Below are 22,448 nucleotides of genomic sequence, written 5' to 3'. Positions count from 1 at the left end.
AAAACCCTGAACTGTGTTTTTCAGATGGGACATCCAGGCATGCCTCACTATCCACCCATGGGAATGCATCCTATGGGCCAAAGGCCCCCCAACATGCCTCCAGTATCTCATGGGATGATGCCTCAAATGATGCCTCCAATGGGAGGACCACAAATGGGACAGGTAAATGGGCTTTTGTCATTTTGTTTTATATTTATATTTACCCCTTATATATTTATATTTACTTTATATTTACCACTTTAAAATAAAACAGTACTGTAATCTCTGTCTTTTTAAAACTTTCCATAGGTCATTAGGAATTGACACTGATTCATATCAGTGCAGTTCTCTTAATCTCTTTTTCTCATTATTCCTGACTTAAATGATTTCAGAAGATATATATTTTTTCTTAAACAGGTCAGTTACTCTTCATAACATTTGGGATAGGAAAGTATATTGGCCTTACATTCCTTACTATTGGGTTGAATCTTTACTTCTCAATATATTTTTCCTGTATATCAATAAGTAGTTTAGCCTTTTCAGGTCTGGGCTTTTATTTTCCCTTTTTGTAGTAGCCTTAGCTTAGTGGGTACAGTGTGATATAGCAGATTTTTTTGTAAAAAAAATGTGCTTACTACTCTACATAGTAATTTCATTAGTCCACTATCGATACTTACACTAATTCATACCTTGAATTTTAAACTCACTCTTAGTATTAGTCCTGCACTAATGTAAAAAGCTTTCATCTTTTCTGATGAATAAAGAACATTCTGTCCTCATGTGGCATTAAAGATGATGTAAGTCCTTTGCATTCTGGACAATATCATAATTAGTGCAGGTGTATGTAGTTTAAACAAGGTTGAATGATGAATAGGAAACATGAAAAGTAATTTGAGCAGTTCAACTACTTATCTTATTACCTATTAATCATAAAGCCCCTAATTATCAGCCTATTTAACATAACTGATTAAATGCCCTAGGCCACTGCTTTGAATTATTGTTCTGCTCACATTACTGTTGCTTGGCACATTTTATTGCTTGGCTATCATGAGGAATTCATAGAATACAAATGGGTGATCTTGCACATATTACTAGAAATGAATTCTAAGACATGTAAGGCAAGCTGTATATGTGTTTGGCATTTAAACTATGGAGAATTATATCTTGAATATGAGATTATCGTCCCATTCTTTTAAACAACCCAAGTATTTTTTCCAAGGAATATTATTTTTCTGTTTAAGGAAAAAAACTAACAAATCTTTAGAGGCTCTTTTTTATCGCTTTTGAGGGCTATGTGCTCCACTTATCCAATTTGTTTTATCATATTTCACACAATTCTTATTTACAAATTTTTCCTATTGATACTGGTATTTCCTTTCTCCAGGCACTGATTTTTAGATATCTTGAGTTGTGCATCAAGTGATATGTCATAAAATAAGGCTGTCTCCAAGCACTTAAAGCAGGACTACCATTCAGAGACAGTGGGCTATAAATCCATGTGTTTGAGAGCCACAACATAGTTGATAAACCCCTTGAGTTTTGTGGCTTTTCTAAAACCTGGATTTGTCAAGCACAAATGTTTTATTTTATGGAGCTAAAATATAATTGGTGGCCTATATTCTGAAAGTGTTTCTACAACTTTGGATGGAGATATTTAGGGAGCAACTCTTGGTTGGAACACACTTATTTGGAAGCAGCAGTGGGGCAAGACTCCTTTCTTCTCCTGCTTCTACAGGATGGTGGGGAATGGGAGGGCCACTCCCATTCTTTCTTCTCTTCCTCACGCTTCCAAGAAAACCTTGTGGATTGAGGGTGGAGCAGTAGCCCTACCAAATACCTCTCCCTCCACACAAGATGGAAGGTAAGAGGGAGCAATAACCTGATGCTCCCTGAAGATACATGGGAATGGGGTTATTTGGCCAACCCTTTAAGGATTGTCATTACATATTTGGGGGTTGATTTCCCTAGTGCTATTTGTGGGATCTGCCAACAAAATTGGCTGAATGCGGCCAATTAATTATATTATTTATTGCCATCCTCTTAGTCCCCAATGAGGACTGATGAAAATTTCACAAAACCTCTGGCTTTCTTTCATATTTTTTTCTGGTTAACGACCATGTGCATACACAAGGAAATTAGCTCTATATGATAAATTCCTTGGGTCTTTGCCCAAGCTGACTTGTATTAGACCCTTGTGTGTATTGTCTTGCGGCATCATTGTCAGAATAAGAATTGTCCCTCACTATATTTACACTGATTTAAGGAATAAGGAAAATGATATGGATTTAATTGGTTAAGGTAGTTTGCATCCTTGTTGCATGCCTTTCTCCGCTTTTTAACAGTTCATGTTTTTGAACCCTGCAGTCATAATTCTTAAACTTTATAGTTCTCTTCATCTTGGAACATCTTTGCAGCATAACTCTTACTCCAGCCCTGTGAGACAAGTTCTTCAGGTATTATCCTCTGTTCATAGATGAGGTAAATGAGCCCTCAATAGAGTTTACATTGGTCACAGGGAATTGGTTTGGGAATTAGAGGTTTTAGAGTTTTAAATGGATTGGGTCCCATTTCTTCAATGACTTGCAAGTAGTCTAATGTTTGGGTTTTTTAAAAAAATATGACACAAGCTTATGGGGTCATATTCTTGTTTATCTTTCTGCTATCTCTCCATACCAGTCTGCTTCTTTCTTCATGTTTTGTCTTGGGTTCCCTTTCAAAAGACAATGAAGATTAGATGAACAATTGTGTCCTTATTTGTTGGCCCTCAGCAATTAATATCTTGCCTGTTTTAATGTTTCTGGTCATTTAGAGATTTAATATTATTTATTTGGAACATCATCAGACAATTGCTGGATTCCCTTGTTAAACTTACATACCCTTTTATAACTATACTCCTTTATTATGCCCCAATTTACCTGTTTGGGAACAGGGTTAAACTATATCCTCCCATCAACAAAAAATAGTTACAGGTGTAGAGTGTCTAGTTGTAAACAAATACAATAATCATATTTTAATTGTAGATGACTGGAATGATGCAGCCAGTGATGCCCGGAATGATGGCACCCCATATGTCTCATGGCCCCATGCAGCCAACAGGACCGGTAAATATTCTGTTTACAATTTTAAAGTATTTGCTCTCTACTGTACTGATTTCTGTATCCTTTTCCTGTACTTTTTTTCCAATGTACAGTCCACTATCTAGACTGTATTTATTTATTTATTCCCCAACTTGAATCACTTTATTGCTAATGATTTCAAATTTATTTATTGAAAAATGCTAGGGTCAGAATATGATTATTTCATATTTCATTATAAGATAGCCTGAGGTGTTTAATTGACAGTGTAACTAAAATTCATAAATATTTGAATTTTTTTAAAATCACAAATGCAAACTAATAATTTCATTTTCCTCATGCATCACCCTATGTTCTAGTGATGCTATAGACAAAAACTTTATTAACTTACAGGGTATGAGTAACTTAATTTTGGATGAGGTAGACTAATATTCCTAGTTTACATCTGGAAGGATTTGAAGAAAATTATAGATAGCACTCGACCCACAACCACAATTGAGCTGAAAATTCATGTTGCTAAGTGAGATGTTTGTTAAGTGAGTTTTACCCCATTTGTTGCCACAGCTGTTAAGTGAATCACTGCAGTTAGTAACATGGTTGTTAAGCAATCCGATTTTCCCATTGACTTTGCTTAACAGAAGGTCGCAAAAAATGATCACATGATCCTGGGACACTGCAACTGTCATAAATATGAGTTAGTTGCCAAGTGTCTGAATTTAGATCATGGGGCTGCTGCACTGGTCGTAAGTGTGAAAAATGATCATAAGTCATTTTTGAAGTATTTTTAACTTTGAACAGTCACTAAATGAACTTGTAAGTCAAGGATTACCACGTTTTCCCCAAAATAAAACCTATCCTGAAAATAAGACCCAACTTGATTTTTAAAGTGTGCTCATTATTTATTTTATTTATTTATTTGTATTTATTTATTGAATTTATATTGCTGCCTATTTGCCTATGGTGACTCATATAAGGCCTACCCCCCAAAATAAGCCCTAGTTAATGTTTTGGTTTCAGGCTCATACAGATAATAATTGGAATAAATGATTACTCAATGCATCTTATTGTAAAGACACATCTTTATTTCTCCTTTAATCTCTCATTAATACACTGACTTTGCAGGCAGTGTTTCCTTTCCTCATCTTCTATCTTTAGCAATAAAGTAGATTAGCTCAGAAGTAACATAAAAACATTCCACAAGTCATTCTAAAATTTATGGGCTAATGAGTGCTAGCCAGGAGCCATAAAAGCAGGTAATAAATCAAACATTGTTAGCTTACGCTTTGAAGGTGTCCTGGACCTGTCCATTTTGGGATTGCAAGATTGAATGAAATCAGTTTCTCTTCTGTTCACACCCGAATGTGAGGTAACTGATTAACCAGTTCCTCACCTTCTAATATTTCTTCCCTAACACTTGTTCCCTCCTCTTCTGAAAGCGTCTGAAGCAAGGGTTAACCACCAAGTCTTCGGAGAGGGGTGGCATAGAAATATAATTAATAATAATAATAATAATAACCCACCTCAGGTCTTCTTCACTAGATCCTGAATGCATGTCTATGTCATTTGCCTCCCCCTCTGAGCTAACGTCCCTTTCTATCTGTAAATCAGGCCCTTCTGCCAATTCAAAATCGCTCTCCACTTCAGAATCTGAATAATTCTCAGGCTGAACAGGAGTACAGTGATCCCCCGATCATTGCGGGGGTTCCGTTCCAGGACCCCCCGCAATGAGCGGGTTTTCGCGAAGTAGCGCTGCGGAAGTAAAAACACCATCTGCGCAGGTTGGGGGCTCGGGGGTTGCTGGAAAGCCCTCCCAGGCCGGCTCCGATCGTTTTAAAACAGGCGCGCCGCTTCTCCACTGACTCCTGGCGAACTTCCCGGGCGAAGGGCGGGCAAGCGGCGAACGGCAGGTGGCCGGGCGAAGGGCGGGCAACCGGGCGAACGGCGGGCGAACGGGTGCTGGGGGGGGCTTCGCCCTCCCGCCAGCAAGAGGGGGAAGACCCAGGGAAGCCGCCCAGCAGCTGATCTGCCCGGCGCCATCTACGCATGCGTGCCCATAGAAAAAAAGGGCACGCATGCGCAGATGGTGTTTTGACTTCCGGGTTGAAAAATCGCAAATTAGCCTGTTCGCAATGGTCGGGGACGCAATAACCGGGGGATCACTGTATACACAACAGTTAAGACCCTGCCCACTTCGTTGTGCCTAGTTGCACAAGGTGGGGCAAACTGCACCAGTAAAAACCAAGCTAGGGCGGGGATTGGGGGGAACCGCCCCACGTGCCCTGCACCCGCTTACCTTAGGACATTTGCAACCAGGCCTCCCAAGCCTGCCTTGCCTTGCCAACCCACTTCTTCTGTGGACACTTGGTGACACTTCCATGCGTCTCCATGGCCTCTGTTTTGCCATCAGAGGCCTTCAGAAATGGCCTCTGCAGCTCAGAAATAATCTCTAGATTGATGCGTGCAGCGCCCCCAGCCTCCTTTTCATCATCAGAGGCCTTCAAGAAAGTCCTCTGCAGCTGATCAGCTCTGGATTGATGCACGTGGTGCCCCCGGGCTCCTTTTCATTGTCAGAGGTGTTCAGAAAATACTTTTGGAGCTGAGAAACGGAGCTCCGGATTAAGCCATGCATTGCCCCCGCCCTCCGTTTTGCTGTCAGAGGTCTTCAGAAAGCAGCCACTGAAGAAGTGGGCCAGCAGTGGCCAAACGGGCTCCTGCTGGGTGGGGCTGTTGGTGCCACTATCATGAGGTGAGACAATGGAAAAGACATCCCCTGAAAATAAGACCTAATGCCGCTTGGAGGCAAAATGCCGAGAAGAGTGGCATAGAAATCTAATAAATAAATAAATGATAAATAAAAACAAAAACAAGACCAGGTCTTGTTTTTAGGGAAACATAGTACTGTACCTGTATCTAGATTGCAAGTAGGAGGCAGAGACGTCGTTCTCTTTGTTATTTAAATAGGTACACATGAAAAATGTAAAACAGATTATTTTGTTGTACTAGAATGGCTAGTTTTGCTTTAATTGTTATCTATTGTATAAAATTAACTTGTCTCAATACCTGATGGCTTAATAGTAGATCTAGATTTTCCTGATAGTCTATCATTGAAGTATTAACCAAAGCAAATTCTACTTAATTTGAGAAGGTCAACACTCTTATAATCTCAAAACCAAATTGATGCCAAATTCATGGTGTGAACAGAAGTTAAAATGGGGCTTTGATTGTGTATGGCAAATAAGTAAAAGAAATTATAGATAATATTTGTAGGATATTCTTCCTGATTATTCTGCATTACAATCTCTTTTCCTTGACTTAATCAGTATTTTAGATTGTTACTCTATGTTGTCTGATAACTCACAACATTTCTGATGCAAGATGTTTCTCCTCTGTTTTCTTTCTTTTGTTGAATGTATTAGGATTCAGGAATTTTTTTTACCTATTCTCTTAATATTGTCTTTCTGCATTATATTGTTTACATATATTTGCTATTTGCCTGATTACCATAGAGATCGTCATTGATTTCACATGACTAAATAAATGGACTACAGTATATTAATTTATGTACTAGCTAGTGAGAAAAGGAAATTTCCACTTTTACATATAGTAAAAAAGTACAGTGAACCAGTGAAGATATGAATCAAAGCATTTCAATCTTTTTCTTTCTTTGTCTAGTTCCCACCAGCTTATCCAATTTAAATATCCTAGAAAAGAATCAAAACTGAATTACTTACATTTTTTTCTATATACGCTTCCTCAATTGCTTTGTTTTTTTATTGGCCTGTGATTTGTTTTAGACATGCAAGCATTTCTTTTCTTTTTTTCTTTTGGTCTCCATTTTCCAGTTAATTATGAAATAGTGCTAATTCTCCACGAACAGCATTACAAAAATATATACATTTTTTATTCCATACAGTAAAATGTACATTATTATCCTGTAATTTTTAGAATAATTTTCTGATCTCTTTCATCTTTTAATACACTGCTCAAAAAATAAAGGGAACACTCAAAAAAACCAGAATATAACTTCAGGTAAATCAAACTTTTGTGAAATCAAACTGTCCATTTAGGAAGCAACACTGATTGACAGTCAATTTCACATGCTGTTGTGCAAATGGAATAGTTGTGCAAATGAAATATTCAATGAGAATATTTCATTCATTCAGATCTAGGCTGTGTTATTTGAGTGTTATTTTTTGAGCAGTATATTTTAATTGTCTTTTGCAAAAGCTGAATTTTATGTGAGAGTTGTCTTGGAAGTGAAGAAGGATATAAATCAAAATAATATCTCTTATCACTAAGAGGCATTTCTAGTGATTTTGCAAGTTTTTCATATTAGGTTTCTGTGATTGTTCTGAAACAACTGCATTAGTTTTTGATCAAAATTGAAAGCACTACCTTTAAATTTTAACAAACTTAGGAAAGTCATCTGAGATTATTAAGATGGAGATACAATATATTGTTTTCTATATGGTGCTACTTCTTTTATATGGTACTTTTGGTACTAAGCATGCTGACTAAACTGCCTATATTAAGGGTTTCTTAATATGTTCTGGTTTTAATATTGGATTTGTGAATTGTACTGTTGTTGGAAGCCGCTCCGAGTCCTTGAAGAGGGGCGACATACAAATAGAATAAATGAATGAATAAATAAATATTCGAGGATGCTTAATGTTTTCTCTTTACAATAATCAATGATGGAGAGAAAAAGATAATTGCTAAGAGAAAGTAGTAATTTATTATATTTACAGTAAATTCTGCCCAACTCCTACCAAATCTGGGTAGATTACAAATTGTCTGAAACTTTAAACCAATCATTGGTTTCAGTTGTACTCTGCCTTACTTAATCACACTACTCAGTAACAAATTTTAGGGCCCTATTGGTTACATGTTGAGGTCTGTCTGAAGTTTTCTTTCTTCCTAGCCAGTATTGTTTTGAAAAGCAAAGCAAGGTTGAATCTAGTAAGTCCTTGGGCAGAAAATAGCTAAAAGCACAAAAGACTGGAATGGGAAGTTTAAAAAAAGAAAAGGTTGTACTTTCATGTTATTACCAATATATAAACAACTCTATGTTGTCATCTCAAATTGGACCTCAGATAGCTTTTGTCTTCACATGAAATATATTTATTTGCTTTTTTACAGCCAGGAGTGAACAGCATGGAGTCGCAAATTGGTATGTATGAATAATCAAAGATTTGTTAAGTAACTTAGGCTGTTATAAGAAATATTATTTTTTTCTAATTAAAAATAAATTTTGCCATTAATTTAATTATCAAAAGAAAATTTGAAAATGTCTGTTTTTATAATGGAACAAATAAACTATCTGGTCTTTAGAAATAATATTTTTGGATTAAAGGTTTAGCTAGAAAAATACAAGAGAAAATGCTAACAATTGTTAGGGAAAGAATTGTATCAACAGATTGGTAAGGATTGTGTCAGCTATATTTTTATTCATTCATTCATCAAATTTCTATACTACCCGTCTCACCTGAGTGACTGGGTGATTATATTAAAAACCTGTCACCAAATATCAAAGCATAAGTAAGAAATTATGTTTACTCTCCCTGTCTTCTGTGGAGCCTCTTGCACTCCTTTTGCACCTTCCCCAGCCAGCACCTCTCATGTACTTCCTTGTATCTTTGTCATCCTGTATACCTGACCCAAATAGTACCTTTTGCACACCCCTTCACACTTTCCCTGTCCTCTTACATACCTGAACCATCCTCTCTTGTGCAGTTCCTTGCTCCTTACCTCACCAAGCAGCAGCCATTTATCTGCCTGTGGGCCTTGGACTTTCTGCTGGCTTTCCCATGAACTTTGGTTGTATTGGTTACTTGCTTAATAAACATGGGATTCTGTTAATATCAACTGGGGCTGCAGGGATTGCCTTCACTAAGCAATGTGTCTATGCTTTATGGCCATATTGCTTAGATATGGAGATTGTTCCAGTCCCAATTGCTGTCGTAAGTCAAGGGACCTACGTATTATCTTTTGAATAAACCATAATTTTTGCTAAACAATAAAAAGGTATTTGTGTGGCATGCTGGGTGAATTCAGGCAACATGTGAAAGTGAATCTAACCAACCCAGTTGATTTCATACAGTATATGAATCTAATCACTGCTATGGAAGAGAAGTACTTGGAATATTGGCGTGAATAATGCTTTCTAGGAAATATGGTTGTTAAAATGTGATTTGGCTGATTGCAAGTAATACATAACTAACGTCTGAACACCTTATCTGCCTTTTTATTTTTTACTATTTTTGCCTTTCTTTAAAGTGTAAACTGCCCAGAATCTTAAGTTGTATTAATTAAATGTGATTTCTGTCAAATTGTACATCCATGACATTCTGTCTGAAATAGTTCCTAGCAGGTAAGCTGTTAAATATAGGACTTGTGTGCCAATTTATTTTAATAAAGCTTTTTGAATCACATTAAGTAAATCAGGAAGAGTTTGTTTTAGTATTTCCATAAAATGGATTTCTCTCTCTCTTTTTCTGTATAGGTTTAGCTCCTCCTGGAACTCAGGTAAGAAAGGACATTTTGAGCTCATAATTTGTATCATATACATACAGTTACCACCTACGCAATATTGAACTAGATATGATCTTTGTGTACATTCATTTTATTCAGAACTTTACATTAAATTACATTTAAAACATAGTAAACATTTTCTTTCAACGAGATTCATTCAAAAGTGCTTAATTATGACAGGATCATGCCTGATGTTTCAGCTAGTTCTCATTTGTTATATCCAAACCAGGAAAATTATTAAATAATGATAATTGGAAGTATTAATGAACCACCGTTAAAAACTAGCCATAATTCTTAACTAAGGAAACCTACAGTATGTTCAAAATCTACATGTTATTATGTGTTATGTTAAAATTCAAGCCCTGTTGTAAATGTGTTCAAATTGGGCAGGGTTTGGATCCCAATGCCATGACTGCCATTTTGTAGATTTTTGAGCCTTTCCACCAATATTAGATGCCCCTCTTTTTAACTAATTGTACTTCGTTGTTTATTTGATTAATTTTTCGTTGTTTATTTGATTAATTTTTATGCCATGTGTCTCTCAGTGACTCTTGTCATAAAAATAGAATGAAATGCTTTTTAATCTGTTGTAATAGTATATTTAACTGCATTCAGAATGTTATGAATATATCAGAAAATGTTTTTATAACACAATTTTTAAGTTTAAAACGTATTTTGGAGTATAAGACGCACCTTTCCCCCACTAAAAGAGGGTGGAAATGGTGCATTTTATACAAAGAATACAGTCATTTATGGCTTCCTGAAGCCCCACCCCTGCATCCCATTTTTTTGAAAAACATACCATTTTTTGCAAAACTGGTAAAAAAAAACGGTCAGTTTTTTGCAAAAAAAGAAAAACGGGGCACACAGAGGGTTTGGGAGGTTTGCAGTCCAAATAATACCGTATGAAATGTTTTTGTTACTTATTAAATCCTTAAGAATTTTCAAGGGTATGAATGTACAGTATAGTAATTTTCAACTTATGACTAAAGTTGGGACTGGAAGCAGTGCAATCCTTAATGAGTCATCATGTGGTCAGACCCCATTTTATAATCAGTTTACTATAGTCATTGAGTGAATCCTGGTTGTTAAGTGAATTGTGCTTAAGCAAATCCAGCTTCCTCAGTTGCTTGTCAAAAGCAAGCTGGGAAAACTGTTAATCGTGATTATGTGAATGCAGAATGCTGCAATCCTTGTAAATTATTGCTAGTTGCAAGTACTTGGACTGTAATCAAAAGACTGCAAGGACGATGCAGCAGTTGTGACTTTGAGGACAGATTGTAAGTCACTTATTCCAGGGCCATTTTAACTTAATACCATCATTAAACAAATGATCATAAGTCGCGAACTCTAACTGTAACCATTTTCATAAGCAATCCCTATTGGCTCCATTTTCCATACAGGAAAAATATATAAAAGTGTCTCTACATGAGTTTTGACTCCTTGTAATCATACTAATAGTTTGATGAATTTTCTTGGCTTTATTGTAGAAATGATTTTCCATTATCATCAACTTGGATGTATTTTTCAACTTTTATTTCCTACATCTGATGGCGCTGATAAGGTTTCTGACATCAGATTTGCTTAGGTGCTGCCCTCTGCTGTAGAGTAGTGTGACTTATATAAAGGCTTTGAAAAGGACAGCAAGTACTGTCTTGAAATGTCAAATTTCATGCCTCACATCTGAAAAGTATTTATCTTTAACATAAATTTATTTTGTCACGTCTCTATTACTTTTTTAAAAAAAGTTCAGACATAGCTATTTGCATAGAGCTATATAATCACCTGTTATAAAATAATGAAGATCATATTCTGTTCACTTCTCCATTACTATCAGCACATTTGAGACCTAGGTTTGATCACTGCAATCAGTGATTTCATTTCTATATAATGCAGATTTATTTTTTAAAAAACAATTAAGCTATAGTTAATAAAACTAGGCTATTCTGGTAAATGTTATTACATTTAATGGAAACAGGAGTTTCCTATTCCCCAATTGTTGTAACCTAAATATCTCTCACTTCCAAATAACTGCCATTTTGTACAGAAGGTTATATTTCATTGTGCATAGATTAGAATCAGAAACCAGGTAAATCATAAAAATATGATTAGCAGCAGAGATGGCAATAGTGTCTTATGATTTGAAATGACAGATTCCTTTATTGAACATATCAGATAATGTTGAGTAAGATTTTGTTCCAGTTGCATTGCTTTTCAAAATCCAACTGAGAAGTTGGACTATTAACTCATATTATTCAGTCTTATCCCATTGGCACAAATTAGCAATATCAATAATACTTTTATATACCGCTTCAGAGGCTTAACAGCCCTCTCTAAGTGGTTTACAGAAAGTAAGCATATTGCCCCTAATAATCTGGGTCCTCATTTTACTAACCTTGGAAGGATGGAAGGCTGAGTCAACCTTGAGCCTACTGAGATTCGATCTGTCAAACTGCTGGCAGCCGGTGATGAGCAGAAGTAGCTTGGAGTACTGCACTCTAACCACTGTGCCACCGAGGCTCAGAAACGGGCATTATCAATTTATTAATATGACTGAGTAATACAAGGTTCGACAAACCCAGGCGCCTGGTCGCCAGTGGCGCCTAGAAAATGTTGTCTGGCGCCTAGAAAATGTTGCCTGCTGTACTGTATGTCAGCGTTTCCCAACCGGTGTGCCGCCTGGGCAGGGCGCTGCGGTGCCTCTGACCTCTCCGCTCCTGCCCGATGCCGCGGTTTCTGGCGCTCTCCTGCTGGGTCCCAAAGAAGGCAGGCAGGAAGGAGAGCTCCATTCTTCGCGCCTTTTTCCCGCCTTCCTTCTTTGGGACCCAGCAGGAGAGCGCCAGAAACCGCGGCATCGAGCAGGAACCGGGAGGTCGGAGGCACCGGCACGGCAGCGCCCGCCCAGCTGAAGGTTCCCTGTCGTCATTGGGGCCCGGCGGGAGGGCACTGGCGGTGGGAGCGGGGGGGGGGGCCGCGGCTGCAGCGGCACAGGCAGTCGCGGGGAGATGGCGGGGGGAGCGGGGGGCGGCTAAAGCGGCCCCGGGCACCGTTCCCTGTACGCTTTTCCAGGGGCGCGCAGGGAGCCGCGGCCACCCGCCCGCCTACCGGATTTCCCTCCGCGCGGCTGGGGAGGTGGATTCGCCGCCCCCGCCAGCCCAATCTCCCTCCAGTGGCTGGTGACGTAGTTCTACCGCCCTCGCCAGCCTGATCTCCCTCCGTGGGGGGGTGGGGGGCGACGAACCGACGACCGGGGGCTGTCCGTCCGTGTTGGGTGGTGCAGGGCAGGCACAGGCAGCCCCAGGGGAGAACAAGGGAGGGAGAGAAAGGAAAGAGAGAGTAAGGGAGGGAGAGAAAATTGAATGAAGGAGGGAGAGAAAGAAAGAGTAAGAAGCAGAAAGGATAGAGAAAAAGGAAGAGAAAGGGAGGGGGAGAAAGGAAAGAGGGAGGAAGGGGGGGAGAGAAAATTGAATGAAGGAGGGAGAGAAAGAAAGAGTAAGAAGTAGAAAGGATAGAGAAAAAGGAAGAGAAAGGGAGGGAGAGAAAGGAAAGAGGGAGGAAGGGGGGGAGAGAAAATTGAATGAAGGAGGGAGAGAAAGAAAGAGTAAGAAGTAGAAAGGATAGAGAAAAAGGAAGAGAAAGGGAGGGAGAGAAAGGAAAGAGAGAGAAAGGGAGAGAAAGGGAGGGAGAGAAAATTGAATGAAGGAGGGAGAGAAAGAAAGAGTAAGAAGTAGAAAGGATAGAGAAAAAGGAAGAGAAAGGGAGGGGGAGAAAGGAAAGAGGGAGGAAGGGGGAGAGAAAGAAGATATGAAGGAGGGAGAAAAAGAAAGAGAGATAGGAAGGAAAGAGGGAGAGAAAGGAATGAGAGAGAAAGGGAGGGAGAGAAAGGGAATGAAAGAGGGAGAAGGGGTGAGAGATAGAAAGGATAGACAGAAAGGGAGAGAAAGGAAAGAGAGAAAGGGAGGGAGAGGAAGGAAAGAGATGAGAGAGGAAGGAGGAGACAGAGGGGGTGAAAGCGATGTCAGGTGGAGACTCGGCAAAAAACCAAGTTTGCTTAAAAAAAATTCTGGCTCCTACATTTTTTGGCTGGCTCCTAGATTCTGAACAACTTTGTCGACCCCTGGAGTAATACACAATTTATTAATATGACTGGGTAATAAACAAGCATGCATCCCTCTTGAGTACATCCCTAGTATTTAGAATCTATCAAGACAACAAGATAATGAACTTTTCACTGGGACTATTAAAAGCATTGTATAACACTGAAAGAAATACATTGGTTTATAGTGACATCATATTATTGTTGTTGTTGCTGCTCTTCTAATATCTAATAAAGGCCTAAAACACTATGTAATCAAAACCTTTGCTTTCTGAAGTACAGAAGTAAAATTAAGGAATAAGGTCATCCCTTTTATCTCTTGAATAAAAACAGAACTGCATTTTATTGCATTAAATTTTAATTCATATTTTCTTTATTTAGCCTACACCACCAATTTGTGCAGTGCCACAAGTCACTCCAACCAATAACTCTACTAATGAAGAGCCCTTAAAACAGGTGTCATGTTTTTTTTTCTCTTAACAGTTTTGTTATGCTTTACCTTAAACTCCCAAAACAGAAATTTTCTATAGAATGTTCTATTTTCCTTAGAAATCTACGTGGTCAGAGCATAAGTCACCAGATGGGAGGACATACTATTACAATAATGACACCAAGCAGTCGACCTGGGAGAAGCCAGATGATCTTAAAACTCCTGCAGAGGTAAAATAAGCAATTGAGAATATAATTATTTAATTATCCATGTCTCCCTGAGTGAAAAAGAAATATTCACTATTAAGAAAAACGTTCCTTTCGATGTGCACTTCTAGTATCATGCCACCTTGATTACATCAGTGGAATCTCGCCTGGCTGCCCTGTTTAGGGTAACCCGCTCCCTTCTTAATCAGAGGGGAGTTGGGGAGCCCTTACAGGGTAGTGCCGAGGAATTTAACAAATTTTTCGCTGATAAAATCGCTCAGATCCAAACGGACCTTGACTCCAATTGGGTAGCAGAGTCGACTGACAATGAGTCAGTTGAGGTGACTGGGGCTCGTCTTTGTCCACCTGTCTGGGAAGAGTTTGACCTGGTGACACCTGATGAAGTGGACAAGGCCATTGGATCTGTGAGTTCCGCCACCTGTTTGCTGGACCCATGTCCCTCCTGGCTGGTTTCGGCCAGCAGAGAGGTGACACGGAGCTGGGTCCAAGAGATTGTCAACGCTTCTTTTGGGGGGGGATCCTTCTCGGCTCCCTACAAGGAGGCACTCGTGCACCCCCTCCTCAAGAAGCCTTCCCGGGACCCAGCCATACTCAATAACTACCGTCCAGTCTCCAACCTTCCCTTTATGGGGAAGGTTGTTGAGAAGGTGGTGTCGCTCCAGCTCCGACGGTCCTTGGAAGAAGCCGATTATGTAGGCCCTCAACAGTCAGGATTCAGGCCTGGCCTATGTTCCCTCTAATTTTTTTTCGGTGTGGGCGGAAAAGTATAGTGTCTGAGCGGCAGTCCCTTTGGGACTGAGCAGCATAGAAGTCTAAATAAATAAATAAATAAATAATAAATTTTCATGCATGAGCGCCTGATTTTTTTTTCACAGATGTCACCCAAGACACCTTATTGCGTAATTATTTGGGGCTCAGTCCTGGAGCACAATAAGGTCCCTTCCCACTATGTTATTCTGTTATTTTATATTTCAATTAATATCATTATCCTCTTATAAATCCAGATAGGCCATCATGCCTACTCCTCCTTTTTATACATTCTTCTTAAAAGAAACAAAAAACCCGTATACAACTTTTTCCTAATTAGGAAAAAAAATCCCTTCTTTTTTATTAAAAGAAATTAATAATAAAACAAAACCAAAATCTATTACTATTAAAACTAAAACAACCAGAAAAACCAAAAACACAACTACAGTGATCCCTCGATTAGCACGGTCTCGATTAGTGCGAAACGCTACAACACGGTTTTTCAAAAAATATTAATTAAAAAATACTCCACGGTTTTTTTGCTATACCACGGTTTTTCCCACCCGATGACGTCATACGTCATCACCAAGAGTCACTTCTCTGTCTCTTTCTCTTTCTTTCCTGTCATTCTCTGCTTCAATCATTTTCTCATTTCTCTTTTTTTCTCCCCTTTTTTCTATCATTTCTCTCTCTCTTTCTTCCTCTCTCACACTCTCTTCCTCCCTCTCTCATCTCTTTCTTTCCTTCTCTCTCTTTCCTTCTCTCTCCCCCCCTCCACTTGCCCACGAGAAGAAAAAAAGCAACCTCTGCCGGGCAGCTCCCCTTGTGCCCCCGCTTTGTGCCTGCCTCTTGTCCCTCTCTTTTGGGGATTTTTTTTTCTTTTCTGTCAGAGTGCGTCTGTGTGAGCGCGAGAGAGGGAGTGCGTGTATGTGTGTGTGTGTCTGTTGCGGCTTGGGCTGGTCGGCCTCGGAGGCGGGAGAAGGCGAAGAGGTAGCAAGCGGGGAACCCGGCAGGGTGGATGGCGGCGGCGGCGTGTGTGTGTGTGGTGGCCGCCTTCAGCTTGGGGTCGCCGCCGGCGTGCTCGAAGGACGCGCCGCCGCCCGCCTTGGAGCCCTCGAAAGCCTCGTCATCTTCTGTGCTCTGCTCGCCGCTGCTCTCCAAGCGGGGCGCAGCGGCTGGGAGCGCGCGCCTTTTCTCCCCTGCGTGGATCCTGGCTAGCCGTCACGCCTCTCTTGAAGATGGGGAGCCTGGCGACGCGCTGTTTTCCCCCACCGAGGACAATCGGGGTAAACTCTTTTGGTTGGGAACCAACCGGCCCGGTGCTCTTTTGGCTCTCTTGGGGTTTCCCCTTTGCCTGGGCAGCAGGAAGACCCAGGGAAGGTTCCTTTGGCCGCCCAACAGCTGATCTGCTCCACAGCGCGGCAGCAGCGAGGAGCCGAAGATGGGGTTTCCCCTTTGCCTGGGCAACGGGGAAACTCCATCTTCAGCTCCTCGCTGCTTCCGCGCTGCGGAGCAGATCAGCTGTTGGGCGGCCAAAGGAACCTTCCCTGGGTCTTCCCCGCTGCCCACACGCAAACTCCACCATCTGCGCATGTGCGGCCATAGAAAAAAAAGGGTGCGCATGCGCAGATGGTGTTTTTACTTCCGTACCACTATAACACGGAAAATCGATTAGCGCGGGAGGTCTTGGAATGTAAACCCCGCGCTAATCGAGGGATCACTGTATTAATAAATCCATGCTTTAAAATCTTCATTTATTAAATATTTATCATAGTATTATAGTAATCTAATAATACTATGAAAATCTATCTGAACACCAATGCATCAATTAATATATTTCCATATTTACTTTTCTATAATTTCATTCAATATTTCCACGCTCAATTACTTTTCAGGCACTTAGCATTTACTATTATTAACTTTCATCAATCCTCTACATTTCCAAGTATATTTTAAATTCATAATGCAAACTCATAAAACCATACAGTACATATCATAAACCCCTTATTTATCCTATGTATATTCCATTAATTTTACCTACGTAATTCTATATAGTTCTAAAATTCTAATCCAATTTTACAAATTAATACATCCTAATATTAAACAACAGAATTAAATTAAAACCAAAACATAAACATATATGAATTTCAGACTTCTTCCCCCCTCTCTAAATAGTACATTCCCATTTTGTTTTTTACTTTAAAATAAGGTATGTGCAGTGTGCATAGGGATTTGTTCATAGTTTTTTTTAATAGTCCGGCCCTCCAGCAGTCTGAGGGACAGTGAACTGGCCCCTGTATAAACAGTTTGGGGACCCCTGCCTAAATATATCTTTTACCATCAAGAAACCATGTTAACCATAATAAAACCTTGTTTTTATCTTCTTTGTTAATCAAACTAATTTATGAGTGGAAATACAAAGGTATATTTGCTCTCAATTAGTATATTAAGTTCACAGAAGGCTTCATTTTAACAGAAAGCTACAATTGTTTGCATGTTTCTTTGGCTATAAATGCCAACCAGCAGTAGAATTGCTGGTTGGCATTTATAGCCAAGGTCCTGTCGACTGAACAGGTCCTGTCCAGATCCTGTCGACTGAACAATGTTGTCTGGTGGGACCTAGGGGAAGAACCTTCTCTGTGGTGCGCCCCCCCCCCTCTAGAATCAACTCCCCCCTGAGATTCGAATTGCCCCCATCCTCTTTGCCTTCCGTAAGATGTTGAAGACCCATCTATACCGTCAAGCATGGGGGGATTAATTTCTCCCCTTACCTTTCTCAACATATGAGATTGGTATGATTGTTTTTAGAATTGTTAGTTTTTTATAATAATGGGGTTTTTAATATACAGTGATCCCTCGATTTTCGCGGGGGGGTACGTTCCAAGACCTCACGCGAAAATCAATTTTCTGCGATATAGCGGTGCGGAAGTAAAATACCATCTGCGCATACGCGGGGAGCGACGAAAGTGCGGAAGCCGACAGATTGCTTTGAATGTCAGCTGCCCCCGCCCCCCCAGCGCCCTCGCCGCTACCGCCCGCCCGATCCACCCCTCTCACCGCCGAGTCCTGCAGCAGCGCTTGCCTCCGTTCCCCATAGGCGCTCGCCCGCTCCACCCCTCTCACCGCCGAGTCCTCCTGCAGCAGCGCTTGCCTCCGTTCCCCGTAGGCGCCCGCTCGCCCGCCGCTCGAGAGCAAGAGGGGCAGAGATAGAGAAAGAGAGAGAAGGAAAGAAAGAGATGAGAGAGGGAGGAAGAGAGTGTGAGAGAGGAAGAAGCAAGATAAAGAAAGATGAGAAAGGAAGGAAGAGAGTGAGAGAGAAAGAAAGAGAGAGAGAAGAGTGGAAGGAAGAGAGAGAGAAATGATAGAAAAAAGGGGAGAAAAAAAGAGAAATGAGAAAATGATTGAAGCAGAGAATGACAGGAAAGAGAAAGAGAGAGAAGTGACTCTTGGTGATGACGTATGACGCCTTCGGGTGGGAAAAACCATGGTATAGCAAAAAAAACGTGGAGTATTTTTTAATTATTATTTTTTGAAAAACCGTGGTATAGCGTTTCGCAAAAATCGAGACCGCGAAAATCAAGGGATCACTGTAGTTTATATTGTATTTGTATTTTATCGTATCTATTGTTTTTGTGAGCCGCTCCGAGTCCTCAGAGAGGGGCAGCATACAAATCTAATAAGTTGTTGTTGTTGTTGTTGTTATTATTATTATTATTATTATTATTATTATTATTATTATCCTAGTCTTATCAATGCTTCACTAGGTAGAGGATGTCAAAGAGCTTTATTTCATGAAAGAAATTATGTGTAACTTGTATCTTTGCAATTTTGCATTTTCATCTAAAGATTCTGAAAGCATTTTACTTCATTATTTTCTGTATTGTAGAATGGTTTCTGATATGGTGTTGTTTCCCCTTAGCAATTGTTGTCAAAATGTCCATGGAAAGAATACAAATCTGATTCTGGAAAGCCTTATTACTACAACTCTCAAACAAAGGAATCACGTTGGGCAAAGCCCAAAGAACTTGAAGATCTTGAAGGTAATTATCATGATGTTTTATCATCAGCATATGCTACTTTATAGATAGTGGCAAATTTAGGGTCATTATAGTGCTCAATTATGGTTTTGAACAAAATGGTTAGTCCCTTTGTTCCCTGGCATTCAGACCTGTGAAAAAGATTGTCTGCTTGTGAAGAGCAACTGTCCAGAACACATTTGAGTGATCTCTTCTCTTTATCTGGAGAGGCTCCAGCATACTGGTTTACTCACTGGTTCTTTGGTCTTTGTGACAGTCATTGGCTTTGTTTTTGTGATGATGTCCAGTTTGCCATACCTCCACCAAAGGTCCAACATCTGTGCATTTTTAAAATACCTTTTGTGTTCAGTGGCCTGAAAAAGTTATTCGTTCATTCATTCATTCATAAAACACTTTTGACATATAGGCTATATTTTCACTTTTTAAAAAGTGATTTTTTTTCCACATGCAAAATGTTTAGGGTCTATCTCTAAAATGATATACAATATCTTTAATAAATAAATGCTCTTTTTTTTCTTTTACAGCAATGATTAAAGCAGAAGAAAACAGGTATGCTTATAAATATTTTTCTTAGAAGATGTCTTTGTACATAAAATAAAATGTAGGTCAAAACTGATGAAAAGATTAATTCATTTTTAAAAACCTTTTTGGAACTAGAGAAAGTAGAGATTAAATACAATATCTCGGAAAGCATTTCAGTAATTATATATGTAGCATCAAAGTTGAAAGCAATATTTTGAATTACATTGAAAAAATGATTGACAACAGGGGTTGAAACAACATTAATACTATATCATCCATGGTTTGCATTCCAACAGATGAATTTTACACAGTTCTAGCTTTTCAACTTGCTGATATTAATTGTTCAATAACTGATATAAACAAAGAATAGGTATTCCTGGATATTCATTTCTAAAGAAGTATTTCCCTAGGAAATGATTCAGCCTTTTTATAAAATTAGTGAAAATGAGTACATATTGAAGAGCAAATTACAGTATTGTGACCTTTTAATTTTGAGGAACATAGTCACAATCTGAAGCTATTCCTAATGATGTGTTTCTTAAGTCTTAAATACTTAAAAAGGGGTTTCAGAAGTTTGAATTGTGAGATTTACTTCCTGCCCAAAAAACCCCCCTTAGAATGAAGCTGCAAGGAGAACCATAATTGAGAATGGAACGGCAGCCTATATAAATTTTAATTTAGAAATCATTTAGTTAAATATGCACAAATAATGTATGTTAGCAACTATGTTTTGTAATTTGAAAGGAAGAAGCTTGCCTCTCTGTTTTATGTAAAAACAAGTGTGAAAATTGTAAGTTTGAATGTATAGGAATATTTTGCCCTGACTTAAAGTGTGACTTTAAGCATATCCAATGAAATTGATGAGGTTAGGAATAATAAAAAACACAATTTATATCTCAGGTATGATTAATTAGTAGTGATTTGCACAGAATTTGATTCTCATTAATGTCTTGAATAGCTTTTGAAATGTTAAGAAGTACATTAATTGGCAGCTCTATTATAACTAATAGCCATGTTTATTAAATTAATTGTGCTGGGTTGATATTCTATTTATAACTGGAGATACACGGAATTATATGTCATAGAATAGCCTGCATTTCATTAGACTTTTAGTAGAATTTTTTAAGGCATTAATGCTGTCAGACACTATGGTTAGGCTATTCTGAAGGAGATGCAGAAAGATTGAAGCTGATGCTATCCCTGTGTTGTAAATCAGTGGAAATTTTCACAGTGGAACATTATTTACAGAAGTGCAATGAAAAATATGATATATGAAATTGGCGGGATTTTTACAATAAAAATTGTTTTCTATTTCTATAACAGCAAATCTGAAGAATCTGCTCCCGTTTCATCATCTGCGGTTGCACCAGGGATGCCAGCTGCTGCTGCCAGTGTTCCTGAAATACCACTACCTGTACCGTCAGCCCCTGTTGCTCCTGCCATAGTTTCAGCTCCAGAAACAGAGCCTTCTGCTGTGGCTCCAGTTACAGAAAATGATGCTGGGGCAGCTCCTTCAACAGACGAGCAGGTACAGCCAGCAGCTCCTTCTGTTGTACAAGAACAGAGCATGGAAGTTATCACAAACTCTGTGGAAGAAACTCCAAAGCAAGAATCCTTGGAGTAAGTAATAGTTCTGCATAACCTCATCTCCTATTATTGAATATTTCATTGAGAGAGAAAAATGAGTTTCCATTCTAAAAAAAATAATGAAAGAGGAAAGGACAAGAAAAGTATTGTTTGTTTCTTTTTTAGTTGCCATTAACTTCTAGTACCTGTATGACCTTTATCATCTTAAATTGTGCAGTAGGAAAAGACAGCCACAATGGAGATTTGGTTAAATAGATTATCTTTTAATTTCTTTTCCATTTCCCGTAGTAAAGATAAGAGAAGGAAAAGTTTCCAGAATATCTTTCACTTATTTTTCCTGCTAGAGAACCCTCTTGTGAAACCTGGGATCTTTTTCTTATAGACTTGTTTTTCCAATGTTGGGTGTTATACGTGTTTCTTTATATTGCCATTTCTGTCCCAAATATCATCTTATTTATGATAGACTATATATCCAATGAACAGAGAACAACTTGCCAGGCCCATTTCATTTTGCAATAGTCTGAAGAATTGGTCAGACTTAATTTAGAATGAATTAAATGATTAAATCTTTTGAATAATGAATTCTTCATGGCAAGAAGGTTGTCAGAGGGGCCACTTTAAGCTTTGCATAACATTGAGAACTGCACTCCAAAAGTGGGAATAGCCAAAATTCAAAGGGGGCTGATTTTGGAGCATAGGCTTAAGGGACACAATAACTTTCTTAAGAGTGCTCATTTTAGTGTATCATCTAGCACCATGATGACATCACAGGTGGCACATGGAGCCATATCTGAGGGCACACACGGTGTTGCCCTAGGTCAGCTCCAATGTGTATACAAGCCCTAGCCAGCTGATTTTGGCCTTCCAAAGGGCAGGTTAGACTGTTTTCACCCTCCCTAGTCTTCAGGAAAGCCTGGGGATGGCAAAAAATGGGCCCAGTGGCCTACCAGAAGTTTGCTTCCAAACCTCCACTTGGAAAGCCTCCTGAAGCCTGGGAAGGGTGAAAAATGGCACAATAGGCCTACTGGACGTCCAGAGGCTTCACTGAGGCCTGCATGCATGCACAGGGGTGTATGCACGCATGTGCGGGGAAGAGCATTGCATTATTGATGTGAGCACACGCTATCGCGCACACACGTGCCCTTTTGGACCCCAACTAAAAAATGTCCCCCATCTCTGATCTAGTGTATCAGTTGTCTAAGTGAATGATGCATGACA

At 39.3% G+C, this 22,448-nt stretch overlaps 1 protein-coding gene across 2 annotated transcripts in view; it reads left to right on the top strand.

Annotated features, from left to right (window-relative positions):
* Positions 1-22,448, top strand: part of PRPF40A (pre-mRNA processing factor 40 homolog A) — a 44,238-nt gene that overhangs the window by 1,405 nt on the left and 20,385 nt on the right. For both annotated transcript variants that reach the window (XM_070731530.1, XM_070731529.1), the window contains exons 2-10: positions 25-162; positions 3,000-3,080; positions 8,193-8,223; positions 9,556-9,578; positions 14,062-14,136; positions 14,230-14,340; positions 19,004-19,124; positions 19,646-19,670; positions 20,967-21,263. In XM_070731530.1, the coding sequence (XP_070587631.1) occupies positions 25-162; positions 3,000-3,080; positions 8,193-8,223; positions 9,556-9,578; positions 14,062-14,136; positions 14,230-14,340; positions 19,004-19,124; positions 19,646-19,670; positions 20,967-21,263 (902 nt within the window). The remainder of the gene's footprint in view (positions 1-24; positions 163-2,999; positions 3,081-8,192; positions 8,224-9,555; positions 9,579-14,061; positions 14,137-14,229; positions 14,341-19,003; positions 19,125-19,645; positions 19,671-20,966; positions 21,264-22,448) is intronic.

The sequence above is a fragment of the Erythrolamprus reginae genome, chromosome 1, assembly GCF_031021105.1.
Source record: "Erythrolamprus reginae isolate rEryReg1 chromosome 1, rEryReg1.hap1, whole genome shotgun sequence".
Classification (NCBI taxonomy): domain Eukaryota; kingdom Metazoa; phylum Chordata; class Lepidosauria; order Squamata; family Dipsadidae; genus Erythrolamprus; species Erythrolamprus reginae.
This window is presented reverse-complemented; position numbering and strand designations above follow the sequence as displayed.